This window comes from Globicephala melas, chromosome 20 (genome assembly GCF_963455315.2).
Source record: "Globicephala melas chromosome 20, mGloMel1.2, whole genome shotgun sequence".
Lineage (NCBI taxonomy): Eukaryota > Metazoa > Chordata > Mammalia > Artiodactyla > Delphinidae > Globicephala > Globicephala melas.
The window spans coordinates 18,217,931-18,233,466 of NC_083333.1; the positions used below are offsets into that span (position 1 = coordinate 18,217,931).

The following is a 15,536-nucleotide window of genomic DNA, read 5'->3' on the forward strand; positions in this document are numbered from 1 at the left end:
GTGAACCGCAGTGCTGTGTTCAGTGACCCTTATCTGAGCTTTCAGATGTCAGGATCCCCTTCCAGCATTCTCATAGCCCACTGTCCATAGTACCGGTTACTGTGTGTAACCACCTAGTAATTTATCTGTATCTGCCACTACTGCTGAGTTTCATGAGGGAAGGGACTTAATTTGTTAACCTAATCTGCAAGCCTGGTTTATGCCTGACACTCAATAAATATATTTGAGTGAATGAAAACATTTTTATAAATGGCATCTGCACAGATGTATATAGTAGATTAAGACCAGTTTTTATATATATATTTTTGTGAGATTATGAAATTAAGATAACTTATTTACCATACAATAGGCCTTGGGCTCTGTCTGAGTAATACTTGTGTCTGTGTCCTGCAGATATTAAGAATGCCCGAGAAGGGACGAGGAGTCCGAGAACAGCTCATGAAATCAGTCTCAAAAGAAGCTATGAATCAGTGGAAGGAGCTCTAAAGCAAGGGTTGTCCATGAGGGAGTCTCCTGTGTCAGCACCGCTGGAGGGTGAGGTGTCGTTTCCAGAACGCTGTTTAGATACATTGAATTTCGTATAGTAAATTTCCATTGTTGAGTTAGGTTGTATTCAGTCTCTGTCATTTCAACCTGCAATTTATATCAATATATAAATGAAACTCATATAAATATATTAATATATTACTAATGCATGTAATTTGAAATATACAGGTAATATTAACATGAAATTTATATTAATAAATGTTTAAACTTATGTTCATATCTACATATAAATCAAGTGGTACTTGGCAGTGGAGGGAAGTAAAAATTAAACATAATTGGTCATACCGTAGGTAACTGTTAGAATGCTCATATAATTTGTAGATTATTTCTTTTTGAGTTAAGTGAGTTTAAAAATGTGAAATTCATCATGAGAACTTTGTTTTTATTGTGAGGCAGATAGAGTGGTATAATGGACAGAGCAAAGACATGTATTTGAATCCTAACTTCACTCTTTCCTGGTGAATTTCTCTGTGTCCATTTCTTGCTCTGTAAATTAAGGGATTGTACCTACCATTGTGTGAGGATTAGAGACAGGTGTGCAGTCTTGTGCTGAGCATGTGACGTGCATTCATCAAATGATAGCTATGGTTTTGTTTTGTTAATGGCTCACTTTCCTTAAATCTTAACCTACCTCAATTATTTTATTTTAATCTAGATAAAATACTAAAAACAGTGTAAGGACTCCTCAATCTTGAAGGCCTGTGAAATTTTCTAAGAGCTGGATTTTCTCTGTAGTTAAAAAAAAAAAAAATCTCACTTTTCTTTCCTTGATTCAGATTTGTTGGCAGTATAACATGAAACTTCTTAGGAGGTTATTTACATCTCTTTCATTTTGATTTGCATGTTTCATTTAATATATTTTACCTTTTTTTGAGGTATCCATCTTTCATGTTTTCCCCTTCTCACAGGTATATTTCAGAGCTAAACAATGATTTCCAATCCCCCTATATTTTCTCTCACCTCTGTCAGAAAGCACTGGGTGTTTAGATTTAGCTTTGAAAGTGTTGTTCTTTACTTTTTGACTTATAATAGATGTCTTCTTTGGCCATTTTCTATTTAGGAAAATGTTTAAAAAGAAACGGGTGATGTCATGTTGGGTACTTCCAACTTTTGTTATTTTTTCCATGATATTCTTCTGAATAGTTTGCAAATCTAAAATGGTACCCCTTTCTCCATGGAGCTTTTATCAACAGTACACCCTCTAAGAACAGTGTGCGTGAACTGACACCCGTGTTGTGTCTAACTCCGGAATTGCCTCCTTGTTTTGAAAGGGCTGATCTGCCGAGCATTACCCAGGGGGAGCCCTCACTCTGACCTCAAAGAAAGGACTGTGCTGTCTGGTTCCATAATGCAGGGTAAACATTTTGCTCATTTGCTTTTATTCATTACTGCCTCACTGGCAAAGTAGTTTGAAATTAATGTGCAGTGTGTGATATCTGAAAAAGATACCTGTTTTTCAAGATATCTTCCCTTTTGAAATATTAGGTATTTAAATCCTGATTATAACTCTTCTTCTCTGAGTTACATAGTGTATTGGAAGATGATAGTTGCCTAATCTTTGAATATAGAGACACCTTCATTATGTAAGAACAATTCTGTGATTGTGATGAGCGATGTATTAAATCTTGAACAACACCGCCCTCCCCCCCCCCCGCAAAAGAATGGCCAATGAGTATTGATTTAAGGATCCTTTGTAAACCAAAAATTGATTAGAAACTGCAAGATGGCAAGGCATTCATTTTTTTATATTGCGGTAAATTGTGTGCAACAAAATTTACCATTTTAACAGTTTTTAAGTGTATAATTCAGTGGCATTAATTTAATAAGCATGTTTCTTGAATCCTTTTTTGAAGGCACACCAAGAGCGACAACTGAAAGTTTTGAAGATGGCCTTAAGTACCCCAAACAGATTAAAAGGGAGAGTCCGCCCATACGAGCGTTTGAAGGTGCCATTACCAAAGGAAAACCTTACGATGGCATCACCACCATCAAAGAGATGGGGCGCTCCATCCATGAGATCCCACGGCAAGATGTTTTAACTCAGGAAAGCCAGAAAACCCCAGAAGTGGTGCAGAGCACGAGGCCCATGGTCGAGGGCTCCATCTCCCAGGTAGCCATTCCGCTTCAGACTGCAGTGCGACCTAAGGATTATCAGTAGTTCTTATAAGCATTATAAGTGTCAGGTCTCTTGGAAGGAAACATGAAGGTTTGTGTCTGCTTTACCCTTAGTTGTTCTGGTGTGGGAGAGTGTGCAGCTTCAGCTCAGTGGACCTGTGATGGAGACCCACACAGACAGCAGCCGTCGTTGCCGCGAGCCCGACGTGGCCTGCGGTGGAGAAGCGGCTGAGCTGTGGCTGCCTGTGACGCCTGTCTCTTTCCCTGTAGGGCACACCCGTCAAGTCTGACAGCAGTTCAGGCCAATCCGCCATCAAGCACAACGTCAAGTCCTTGGTCGCGGGGCCTAGCAGACTGCCCCGTGGGCTGCCTCCACTGGAAATTAGGCCAGAGAGCATAAAAGCGGTCGAACGGGGAAAATACGAGGACGTGAAAGCAGGCGAGCCTGTGCGTTCCCGGCACACGTCGGTGGTAAGCTCTGGCCCCTCGGTTCTCAGGTCAACGCTTCACGAAGCCCCCAAAGCACAGCTGAGCCCGGGGATTTACGAGGACGCCAGCGCACGGCGGACGCCGGGGAGTTACGCCAGCACTGCGCCCAGAGGCTCGCCCATGATGAGCAGAGCTCCCGATGGTGTGTTCCTCCCGTGTCCTTGTCTGACGTCTGTGTTGTGCTGCCCACCTCCGCCAGCAGCACGCAGCCCGGTGTTGGCTCCAGGTGGTCGAAAGCGCCGTCGGTGGTGCTTGATGCTAGGGCTCTGGAAGGCTGGCTGCCACATTAAAATAGGCGTAATTGTAGGTGAAGTGCCTAATGTTTTAACTCAATGCAGAGTATGGTGGAGTCCAGAAATGCTTGAGCAAGTAATGCTTAGAGTAGATTTTCAGCTAACCCGTGAGGTTTTCTGGAAGTCAGTCTGGACTCCTGGCTCCTGGGCGCCGTCTGCTGTGGGGCTGAACATTTAAGCTGTGGAGCCGGGCTGCTCAGGGTTGAATCAGGGTTCTCCTTGCTGTCCTAACTTGGACCCGTTCCTCAGGTTTTCTGTGCCATAGTTTCCTCATCTGTGAATTGGTGGTGTAATACTAAGGCTTATTACCTCATTGGATTGTTCTGAAGATAAAATGAGGTGATAGGTTTAAAGCACTTGGAAAGAATAGCGCCTCGTGTGTAGGAAGGACTCAGTTACTGTGCGCTATGGGTACAGTTGGCACTGCTGTTAGCGCCACGACCCCACACCTCCTTGGGGTTTATGCTGCTGGCAGGTAGATCAGCAAACTGAGAGGCATGGTTTTTACCAGGTGGTCCCTGAAGCAATCCAAGGCCCTTAAACATGCTTCCACTTAGCATTTTTGGCTGTACTGCGGTAATCATTTATCGCTGGGCTTCTGTGCAGGGTCCTGGGCTGCACTCTGCGAGGCTGTGGGCGTGAAGGATGTGGGCGGTGGGAGGGGCGGCACAGAGGGAGGAGGAGAGGAAAGCGCCTGTTTGGGGGTGCAGAGTGAACCCAAACCTTGTTGGCTCTAGTTACGAAAGAGGAGAAGTGCCCTGCAGAAGGAAAGGCTCTACAAGTTAGAGCAAGTTGGGGTGTGAGGGGATGTACTAAACCAGCCTGATTCCTTGGTTTTGACAGGCAGGTTTGTGTGTTCATAGCAAAGTTGACATTATCAAAATCTGAAGGATTAGGTGGTGCTGACGGTTGCACAACACTGTGTGTGTATTACTGTCACTGAAGTGTACCCTTTGTAATGGCTAAAATTGTAAGTTTTATGTTCCGTGTGTTTTACCACAATCATTAAAACGATAGAGGGTGGTGGCTGGTAGCACTGATGGGACGATCAAGCCTCTCTGGATACCGTCATGTAGAAAAGAAGCAGCTGGGGCAGGGAGGAGACTGATGCTGGTAAGAAAGTCTCTGGACGTACAGAGTGAGGAAACACAGTGTAGCCTAGCAGGGGCTGGCAACGCAGGCGCGGAGAGTAAGCTGAGGTTTGATGCATGCAGGATCAAGAGAAATTAGAATACCAGGTTGCGGAGACAACGAAACAGTGTATAGTGGGGTTTAAAGAGGAGTGTCGAACGTCGTTTTCAGCCTTAACATTAGGTGGTAAACCCGGGCTGTGATCCAGAAGGGGGCAGTGTCCAAATCACAGAGGTGCCTGCCAGCTCTTCACATTTGCATATTCTGCAAGATTACTGTTACATGTTTCGTGGGAAGAGAAGATCTAAATACTGTACGAATATGGTCTATATTTGAGTGGTTGAGAAATAAACATTAACAACTTTGCTTAAGAATTTGTGGTGTTGGCCCCTTTATTTTTTCTTGCAGTTACGATTTCTTCTAGCAAGTCTACCAGTCATGAAAGGAAATCGACACTGACCCCTACACAGAGGGAAAGCATCACAGCGAAGTCTCCAGTTCCTGGGGTAGACCCTGCAGTGAGCCACAGCCCTTTTGAGCCGCACCACAGGGGCGGTGCCCCAGGGGAGGTTTACCGGAGCCATCTGCCCACACATCTGGACCCAGCCATGCCGTTTCACCGGGCTCTGGATCCTGGTAAGCACCGTGTGTAGTAATAACTGAAAGCAAAGAAATAACATACCTGTGTGGCTTTCTAGACTTTCTGTTTATTAAGGTACGGTCCACAGACAGTTGCATGGGTCATTAGTGTATATAGTTCAGTGAATTTTCACAAACTATACACCCCATGTAACCAGCTCTCAGATCAAGACACAAAATATTACCAGCACCCCTGAAAGAGCTAAAAATACTAGGTATGTGGAAAGCTCTCTTGTCTGATGGCATTTGGTTAAGCTGATTGGAAAAGTGGGTTAATGTGAAGAACTGTTTTTAAATGACACATGCATACGTTATATGTTTCAATTTACAGCAGAGACATGCATTCACCAGTGTTCTGATCTCAGGTCAGGGGCCACTGATTAAACCTCACCACTGTCTTTCTTGTATAAATGATACATCTCCAGGTTTGGTTTTTTAAGTGAAGTTAGAATTTAAAGACACTTCAAAGCAATCTAAATACAGAATCCTTCTAGATTTTTTTCCCAGTCTTTTAAAATTATCTAGTCTATACCTAATTCAGCTTCTATATTGAGTCTTTCCAAAGCAGTCAACTTAGTTTCTGGAGAAACCACTTTTTTTGTTCTTCTCTCATAGATTTACAGAGTTTTTCATTAAGTTACACAATTACAGTAGCAAGTACAGCTGGAAGGAACTTTTGAACAGACACCACTGACTTTGAGTAAACATGGCTTTGGTCAGTGTAGAAGCGTGTAGGTTTTCTAGAGAGCAGCCTGCACTGGGCACGGTGATGCTAGGGGCACCGGGCAGTGGACTCTGCACAGGGAAGGGAGTCCCATCAGCAGGTTGGTGCAGAGTTTTTGCTGGGCTGTGATGATGTCAGTACCATCACGTTGTCGCTTGAGAACGTTCAGTTTCAGAGGAGCCCACACCTGGTTCTTCAGGGCCTGTCTCCAGAACCAAGGCAGAAGTTCCCACTCACACAGTCAGCTGACAGATTCAGCTGGGAGTTCTAGAGGAAGGGGACGCAGACACTCCCGAAAGCTTGTTGTTTGTTCTTCTAGGGAGAACATATATATATATATGACAGTTCCTTCAAGCTCTCAGACAGAAGCACATGTTTTTACTTTCATGTAGTGTTTATCATAGTCCTTTATTTCACTTGCTTGCCACTGTTGAGCTTGAGCTGGATGATCAGTGTTTTGAGGATAGAGGCATTATCTTCTTTTATTTCTTCCAGTTTTATTGGGATAGAATTGACATACAGCACTAAGTTCCTTGTGTGTGTTCTGCTCATTTACCACACCTCCAGCTTCCTAGCATCTGTGTCACGCTCTAACCTAGGGTTAGAACAGCTACAGCCTCTGGCCAGATCCTGCTGCTGCCTGTTTGTGCAAATAAAGTTTTATTAGAACACAGCCACACCTGTCTGTTTATATTTTGTCTGGCTGCTCTCACACTGTAATGGCAGAGTTGAGTTGGTACGATGGAATGGTCCACAGAGCCTCAAATGCTGACCACCTGGCCCTTTGCTGGCTAATCTCTGCTTTAAACAGACATGCTAATTAAATGCTTGTAGACTAATCATTCTTACCCCCAGAAAAGTAAAGTTACTATCTGTTACAAAGTGTTTTCACACATATTTCCATTTAGTTGTATTAGATGATCGGTACTATAAAAAATTATTTTCAGACACAGCTTTTGGAGACTTCAGGTGAAAAATCTAATAAAGGTCCACGTCAAAGATTGAAAATGAAACTACTGGAGAATTTTTTTTAGCTACTGTTCTAGTGGTAAAAAGGTTAATACTCTTGTTTTGTCTAGTCTGTCTTCCCCCTTTCCATTACGTCTGCCATTAGAATATTTATATTCACGTTGCTGGTATGTCAAGGTCTAAAAGGAATCCACCAAAATCCTGTATTCCCCCGACCCCCGGCCCCATGACAGCTAGAAGTTGATTGTGCACATAGCTCAACAGATGGTTTTTTTCCTTATTTTTTCTGTGGGTGATGTTTGGCAAATGAGTTCTACCCAGACTAAACTATGCCTGTCTCTTTTCTCTCCCTCAGCAGCTGCTGCTTACCTGTTCCAGAGACAGCTGTCACCAACTCCAGGTTACCCCAGTCAGTATCAGCTCTATGCGATGGAGAACACGCGGCAGACGATCCTCAACGACTACATCACCTCACAGCAGATGCAAGTGGGCCTGCGCCCGGACGTGGCCAGAGGGCTGTCCCCCCGGGAGCAGCAGCTGGGTCTTCCGTACCCAGCAACCAGGGGTGTGTGCCTTTGCAGACTCGAGCATGTGCGCCCAGGGTTTCCTAGGCACTCTGATAAATGCTCGGTGGGTGGATGATGGAAAGAAAGAAAAGGCCATTCCTTCTCTCCATAGCTATTAGCCCAGGAAGGCAAACAAAGTGATCCATCGAGGTGGGCTGTTTTGGCAACAGATATATTGAAACCAGACCAGTGTGCTCGGGGTTTGAAGCCATGGTCTCACCAGTCTCCCTCCCTCTTTCCTCTCTCCACGTCTTTGGGTGCTGGTGTGGGGTGCAGTACTTCATATCCTTCTCTAGATGGAGATGGTCTTACTGTTTGCAAATTGTCATTGGGTTTTAGAGATAAACAAAATTAAAAAGCCAGGTATAGTTCTGTATCTTTAGAATAACAAATAAAACATAATTTTGTTGTATTTCTTTTGACTAGGAATCATTGACCTGACCAATATGCCCCCAGCAATTTTAGTGCCTCATCCAGGGGGAACAAGCACTCCCCCCATGGACAGAATCACTTACATTCCTGGAACACAGGTCACCTTCCCTCCGCGGCCGTACAACTCTGCGTCCATGTCTCCAGGTGGGTCTGCACTCACCCCTTGCTGGTGTGAGCAACGTGCTCATGTCCTGGCAGCAGAGCCCTTGGAGGTGTTTGGGGTCCTTTTCCTGCATTTGGCCTGCAGTTTTCCATTTAATATTAGTTATCGTTCCTCTGCGCCGTCTGTCCCTAGATACTCGGGAGGGATCTTGGGAGCTTGTGTTATGCTCCGAAGTCACTCGAGACTCTTAATAGAACACACTTCCTACAGCTCAGCTTTGGAGCTTCCTGAAAATCTTTCAGTCACTCGAGAGTGCAAAACTTGTTTGACGCACCTGTACGTTGACGTTTTGTCCTCAAGTTGCAGGTTTGTTTGTTTTCCAGGACACTCAACACACCTCGCGGCTGCGGCAAACGCTGAAAGAGAGCGGGAGCGGGAGAAGGAGCGGGAGCGCCTCGCCGCAGCCCCCTCGGACCTCTGCCTGCGGCCAGGTGGGTGGGAGGCCTCGTGCTCGTGCGGCAGCGGGTGCCGGGGCGACCTCGCAACCGAGAGTTACCAGGCAGAAGGCGGTGGTGGCGCTTAAGTGGAGGTGCTGTGCGGGCTGGAGTGGCACAGAGGGAGTGGAGTTTCCACGATGACGGTGTCGTGGGCATTTGGCCCCAGCAGTTGGGTCTGCAGAGACTGGGCACGGGGCTCACTGAAGCCGAAAGTCGCCCGGGTGAAGGCTCACAGGAGACCAGTGAAGACGGGTGTCTTGTGGAGCTGGCGGTGAAGGAAGAGTGGACAGCATGGTTAGCAGGCTGTGTGACGGTGTGAATTACGGTCCAGCGCAGGAGGCAGGTGGCGTGATCAGGGGGGCATTTGCATGGGAGCAGCTTGAGATGGGTTAGAACCCAGGAGGCGGGTGTGGGCTGGTGCCAGGAGGACAGTGAGACCATGTGTGTCGTCCCTGTGTCTCCTGAGATAGGTTGACACTGGGAATGGCCAGAAAGGAGGTGCTTGGATGAATATTGTTAAGGTGAATCAAAAGGACTTCACAATAACTGGATAATGGGGATTGAGGAAGAGGTGAGAAACAAGATTGGTCTGCACTTCAGATAGAGCTGGATTAGTTGAAAGCAAAGTGATAGTGATTGTTTTGGCCGTAGCTAATCTGACGTGTCTTTGGAAGATGTGTTCTTATCCATGGCGTAGTTGTCATTTTATACTCTGTGAAATCAAACCATTGATCATGTCCATGTGGTCAGATACTCAGAGCAGTACTTAGGAGAACAGACAGAGCACGGAGATGGTGATTGAGAGTGGAGAGTCTGGCTTGAACAAGATATCAGGGGGGCAGGTATGCACGGAGGAGCAGGTCTGTCCCGAGATGTTTCTGGGAGGGCTGCTAGAGGTGGGGGCAGAGGGGGCCAGAGACCCGCCTGAGAGGTTGGTGCAGAACCAGAGGGTGTCACATTCCCGTGGCCACAGCCAACAGACTCCTTGGATTGAGGAGGGGGCCGAGGCCAGCGGTCACCTCCGACTTCCTCATACCATTCCTGGGGCTTTACCTCCAACAAGTCAATGGTTGCAAAGCCTAAGTACGTTTAGATGTAACCTGTTGTCTGTATATAATTCAAAGAATCACTAAGTGTGTGACCATAGGAGATGCTTTAATGAATCATGAGGTAGCACCATAATATTGATTATATGTTGATTGTATAGAAACCACGGGAATTGATTTAATTAAAGAAAGCCAAGTAGAACTCATACATAATTTTTTTAGGAACTGTATCTTAAAAATGCTTGTGATCCCACTGATGAATAACATGCATATTTAAGTCAATAAAGTACCATTTTTCTCCATCAGACATTTGAAAGGTCGATAAATATCCTGTGTTGAGGTGTGTGAAGAAACACTGATTCTTACACATTGTCAATGGCAGTGTAAATAGGGATAGCTTCTTCAGAGATGTAAAAACGGAAATAGTAACCCCACTTCTAGGAATGTGCCCTGCAGGGCACTCAGTACCGGTGTGAGGTCAGAAGGGAGAAAATTGCTCAGAAGGCTGTGCTAGGCACCTGCTCTGAAGTGAAGACAGGGGTGTTTGCTAGAGCTGCTGGCTCAAGTGGGAAAGTCAGGGTGAGGCCGAGAACCCCAGGAGGTGGGGGAGAGGGTGAAGAGGGTGAACCTGAGACCCTGTGAGTGAAGGAGCTTTGCTGTGGAAGAGCCTCGGCCAAGCGGAGGGAGCTGCAGAGCTGCGGGTGGGTGGGCAGTCTCAGGCCCTGCTGCAGCAGATGTGCATTATTTGCATTATGATACTTAGATAGTTGTTGCAAACTTGATTTTGGAAATGAGAAACACGCCAGAGTTTGAGGAAAAATCTGAGAAACGAACTTATCTGAGTTGTATTAGTGCTTCATTATTGGTGTTATTTTTATTTCTCTTTGGATTCAAGATAGAAACTTGTCACCAAAATGGAAATGACAGTAAATGGTAGCTGACGATTTTGTTTCAAGTTACCAGTGTGGTTTTATTGCATCTTTATTGGAAAACTCTTACAGAATTTATTTCTAGAAAGGCCAGAAAGCAGAGTAGCAAGTTTCTTCCCTTGTTTTCCTTTCTCCTATTTAGGAATATTAGGAAGGCAACGATTCCCCAGTGATGCCGTCCAGCCTCCTCCTTATGGCTTGTTTCTTTGTCCCTCTGCCCTGCAGGCTCAGAACAGCCCGGCCGGCCCAGCAGCCACGGCTACGTTCGCTCCCCGTCTCCTTCAGTCAGAGCTCAGGAGACCCTGTTGCAGCAGAGACCCAGCGTTTTCCAGGGAACCAACGGAACCAGCGTGATCACACCTTTGGACCCGAGCGCACAGCTACGGATCATGTAGGTCTCTGTGTACACTTGGATCAGAAATCCCCGTCTTCTGCACACACGCTTTTAAATCTGTGACTGCAGTAGTCTAAGGAGGGTGATGTTTCCTCCTGCTGCGCACTCTGTTTGTTGCAGTCCATCCGTCCCCCCCGCCTGCCCTGCCCCACCACACACACACAGACACACACACACCTCCCTCCCTTCCTCCCCGCCCCCCCCCACACCCTTCCCTCCCTTCCTCCCCCACCCCCTGCCCCCGGGAGAGTCTCCCCTTCACAGACTTCTGGTTTGGTTTTATTTTCAGGCCGCTGCCTGCTGGGGGCCCTTCCATCAGCCAGGGCCTGCCGGCGTCCCGTTACAATACTGCTGCGGACGCCCTGGCTGCTCTTGTGGACGCCGCAGCGTCTGCTCCCCAGATGGACGTGTCCAAAACAAAAGAGAGTAAGCATGAAGCTGCCAGGTTAGAAGAAAATTTGAGGAGCAGGTCAGCAGCAGTTAGTGAGCAGCAGCTAGAGCAGAAAAGCCTGGAGGCGGAGAAGAGACCCGGTCAGTGTCTGTACGCTTCTTCAGCCCTGCCGAGTGGCAAGCCCCAGCCCCAGTCTGCAGTAGTTTACTCTGAGGCTGGGAAAGAGAGAGGGCCTCCTCCAAAATCCAGATATGAGGAAGAGCTAAGGACCCGAGGGAAGACTACCATTACCGCAGCTAACTTCATAGACGTGATCATCACCCGGCAGATTGCCTCGGACAAGGACGCGAGGGAACGTGGCTCCCAGAGTTCAGACTCTTCCGGTAGCTGTATGTATCTCAACCCGGCCTCGCACTGTGGTACCGAGTACGGAATTACTTGATTCTCTAGGGAAAGCAGAACCATACGGTGTAAAGAAATTCTAATCTTGGCAGTAAATGTAATGGAAAGGTTTTGTGGGTTAGGGGTGCAAAGTGTCTCTTCTGCTGTTATGACTCTTTAAATATCAGAGTGTCTTAAGTGTACCTGTCAAGGTGTTTTCCATGAGAAGCCATGCCCTTTGTGGAGATAAGGTTGGAAGGGAGATAGAGGCGGAGCTCACTAACATCTTCAGGCTCTGGAAGGTGATGGATGTGTCATCAAGCGCAGCGCTACCGAGGCCTCATTCCTCAAGAAACGTTTCCTAGGATGTGATTCAGTATTTAGGCCAATACCCCAAAGCCTCTAGTGTTCTTTTTCTAAGATACAGATTTTTTAAAAAGCGGGACCACTTTGTTGGTAATTATTATTATTGGTAATTGGCATTTCTTGCAAGTTGGATTTTGACCAAGTCTGGTTAGTCACTTTGATATCTACCCTGTTAAGTGTAAGAATTCACAAATCTACAGTAAAATGCTAGAAAAGTTACTTTAAATTTATTTTTAACTACAGCCTAAATTCTATATAGAATTCCTGAAGGAACAGGCCAGTATTTAAACGAGTATCCATTAATACTGAAACCTCTCATTTCCAGTAATGAACTGAGTAGAGTCGGAGACAATGACCTGTGGGCCCTGTGCACCAGCATGCAACGCGTTGTTCTGTTTAGTTTAGTTAGTTCCACGCCTAGTCGTAACCTATTTGGGTAAATAACCCCATTGCTGAGGTTTTTGGAGACAAGTCGGGGTGGGGGCAGCTTGGTAGCCTGTTGTGTAAATGAAAGACATCCTTTAGCCTGGACTGTGAAAATCAGCCCAGTAGGTATTATCCATGCAGAAAATTTGGAAGATCCCTAGTTCTATGACTAGGCCTTTTGGAGGGAAGTCACCAGCACACATCTGGTGACCCAACCTGGGGCCTGTCGAATGCTCGCTAATCACCCGACAACACTTCTTTTCAGTTTGCGTCACAGAACGTCTGAGAGCAGAGAGTCTGGCTGCTTTTCTGAGTGTTTATCTTTTCATCACTGAGTCAGTTCCTTGCGTGAAGCCCACAGGCTCTTCCCAGTTACCAGCGTGCCCTCCGGTTTTTCCTCTCCAGAGCCTCCCCACCCCCTCTTCAGGCGTCAAGAACAGTGTGCTCCCAGAGTAGCGCCAGGCCTCCCGTGGCTGTGCATTGGATGTGGGGAGCAGATTAGGAGGGTGCTGGCACAAGAAAAGCGATGAATACCCACTGCAAAGTAGTATCAGTTACTTTGAATATAGTGACTTATTTTAGTTCTCCAAAGATAATTTCCACCCCAGTTAACAGGTTTCTGTCCTGAGCATACTAGACCCAGGTTACTGCAGCTTCCGTGGCCTGGTGGGGGGCAGGAGAGGGCTGTTGAGATGAGGTTGGAGGAGTGGGTGGTGGTCTAGTAGCAGAGTTCATTCCCACCTTCTGCCTGTGTTCAGGACCCATCACCGCCTGACCACGCTTGCTGCTCTGGCCAGGGTCATACACCCTTTGGGCCTCTGACCGTTTCCTCAGGTGCTTCAGTGCACCCAAAGGTGCACACAGCGCTCGCGAGTCAGAAGGTTCCTGAGCAGGAGGTCACAGCCCCCCAACGCCCCCGTTCTCGGCTCTCAGGCCATGGCAGGACTGAGAAAAGTACCTGGACCCCTACTGCATAGACCCCTGGTTTCCTTGGGAACCGCATTATAGAAGGGCCCTTCCCTGGCATGTGCATCCTCCCTTTCTGCTAACCCAACGGAGTGACTTTGCTTCCCTGCAGACATTCCCTACCATTTGTTTATCTTCACAGTGTAACGTGGTGCTAAAAAGTGGGAGAAATTTTTGTCAGCAGTACTCAGTGACTTGAGAAAATCATTATGTGATGTTACTTAATCTACAGCTTTAAAGTCGTCCTGGCGAAGAAGAGCTGACTGTCCCACAGAATGGAAACGACTGGAAACAGTGGACTGTTGGCATCTGCTCTCTCGTTGGTTTAATCCCTTCTGATGAGTTTCCTGGTGATTTTCTTTTCCAGCCCCCAGGAGAACGTCAAGCTCTGTTTCTGTTCTGCCTCACCTAAAGGTCTTAGAGCCCACAGACTTTCAGGAAACTCCGTACCCTGCCAGGATTAGGAGTCTGAGGAAGCGCCTACTGACCTTTGACACCATGCATTGACCTCGTTGTGTTTTTTTTTTTTTTTCCATTGACCTGAGGTGCCATTGAACATTTCTCAGAGTAAAAACCGAAAATTTGCAAATAGGTTTGAAGAGCTTGGACTTCCGAGTCTTTTTATAGGATTAGTTTTAAAATAGATTCTTTTCTTTTCTTCAAGTATCTTCTCACCGGTATGAAACACCTGGCGATGCCATTGAGGTGATAAGCCCTGCCAGCTCCCCCGCGCCGCCCCCCGAGAGGCTGCAGGCCTACCAGCCGGAGGTCGTGAAGGCGAGCCAGGCAGAAAGTGGGTCTTTGCGTGTTTTCACACTTCCTTCTCCTTGCCTGTCCAGAGCACGTTAAGAAATAGCCCGTTTTGTTTGAGAGTAGTCTTGTATGAGTCTAGAAACATGTAAAACTTTTAAAACTGCTCTAATGGAAAACGGTTTTTAAGGCCATTACTGATGACTTTTTTGTGTATATTTTAATGATAATAGTTGATATTAGTTTTGTTTGCTAGTCTTCTGATGTCTCTCAGTGAATAAATATTTTTTCTTCAAAATTAAGATATGAATTCCCTTCCATGTGTTTCTCTGCGTTATGTTTAATCTTTGCTCATGAGTGAAAGGCGGGCATCCCTGGAGTAAGACATCTGTCTGTCCCCATTAGACGAAGCCTGCAGGCAGTACGAAGGACCGCTGCACCACTATCGGCCGCAGCCGGAGTCGCCCTCCCCGCAGCCGCCGCCGCCCCCATCTTCACAGGCCGAGGGGGTGGGGCAGGTGCCCAGGACACACCGACTCATCACACTTGCTGATCACATCTGTGTAAGTTTCTCACTCTTCTTACTAGTTTTTTTTTTAAAAGAAAGATTATGTAGGAGGCACATTTCACGTAGAATCACAATAAAGTTGTCTAGATTTTTTACGCTACACTTTCTTGAAAGTACTCAATGGCTCTAACTAATTCCTTCTTCTCTCACGCACAGCAAATTATCACGCAAGATTTTGCTAGAAATCAAGTTCCGTCACAGCCTCCCCAGCAGCCTCCCACTTCTACATTCCAAAATTCACCGTCTGCTTTGGTGTCTACACCCGTGAGGACTAAAACATCAAACCGTTATAGCCCAGAATCCCAGTCTCAGTCTCTTCACCATCAAAGACCAGGTTCAAGGGTCTCTCCAGAAAATCTTGTGGACAAATCCAGGGGAAGGTATGGTCTTTATTTTAAGCCATATGTAAATTTCCCAACAGTAAAACAGTTTGTATTTCCAAGTTAGGAGATTCATTTCTTATACCTAAAGTTATTTTACCTTCATTCCCTGGAAAGTGTAAATGAGGGTTTTTCCTCTGTATATTATTCTTGGAATGTCTACTGGGCAGTTTGGTCCTATACCTTTTTGTTATGTATTCACAAGTTGATTGCTCTACTCTGTGGGTTTGCAAAGACAGGAAGAATGTGTGGTTTGGTGGTAATGTTGGGACACTTGGCCTGGTTCTTCAGAATCCTAAGAATGTTCAGATGTTTAGGAAGCTGACATTAAATAATGAAAGTGAGGCCAAGAGAGGCACCACGAGAGGAAACACGTTTATATGCAGGGCTACTTGGTAAAGAGCGTGTCTTCTCCCCCAGTGCTCTGCATTTGGA

The 15,536-nt window shown here is 46.3% G+C and overlaps 1 protein-coding gene across 14 annotated transcripts in view; it reads left to right on the forward strand.

Moving 5' to 3' along the window:
• NCOR1 (nuclear receptor corepressor 1) overlaps nucleotides 1-15,536 on the forward strand; it is a 143,423-nt gene that overhangs the window by 116,287 nt on the left and 11,600 nt on the right. For 9 of the 14 annotated variants that reach the window (XM_060291090.2, XM_060291091.2, XM_060291087.2 and 6 more), the window contains 13 exons: nucleotides 394-534; nucleotides 1,818-1,901; nucleotides 2,400-2,656; nucleotides 2,932-3,292; nucleotides 4,983-5,210; nucleotides 7,262-7,471; nucleotides 7,899-8,048; nucleotides 8,391-8,498; nucleotides 10,705-10,870; nucleotides 11,163-11,653; nucleotides 14,068-14,196; nucleotides 14,559-14,716; nucleotides 14,878-15,101. In XM_060291090.2, coding sequence (XP_060147073.1) covers nucleotides 394-534; nucleotides 1,818-1,901; nucleotides 2,400-2,656; nucleotides 2,932-3,292; nucleotides 4,983-5,210; nucleotides 7,262-7,471; nucleotides 7,899-8,048; nucleotides 8,391-8,498; nucleotides 10,705-10,870; nucleotides 11,163-11,653; nucleotides 14,068-14,196; nucleotides 14,559-14,716; nucleotides 14,878-15,101 — 2,707 coding nt within the window. The remainder of the gene's footprint in view (nucleotides 1-393; nucleotides 535-1,817; nucleotides 1,902-2,399; nucleotides 2,657-2,931; nucleotides 3,293-4,982; nucleotides 5,211-7,261; nucleotides 7,472-7,898; nucleotides 8,049-8,390; nucleotides 8,499-10,704; nucleotides 10,871-11,162; nucleotides 11,654-14,067; nucleotides 14,197-14,558; nucleotides 14,717-14,877; nucleotides 15,102-15,536) is intronic. The other 5 variants (XM_060291086.2, XM_070044532.1, XM_060291092.2 and 2 more) reach the window with 2 other exon arrangements.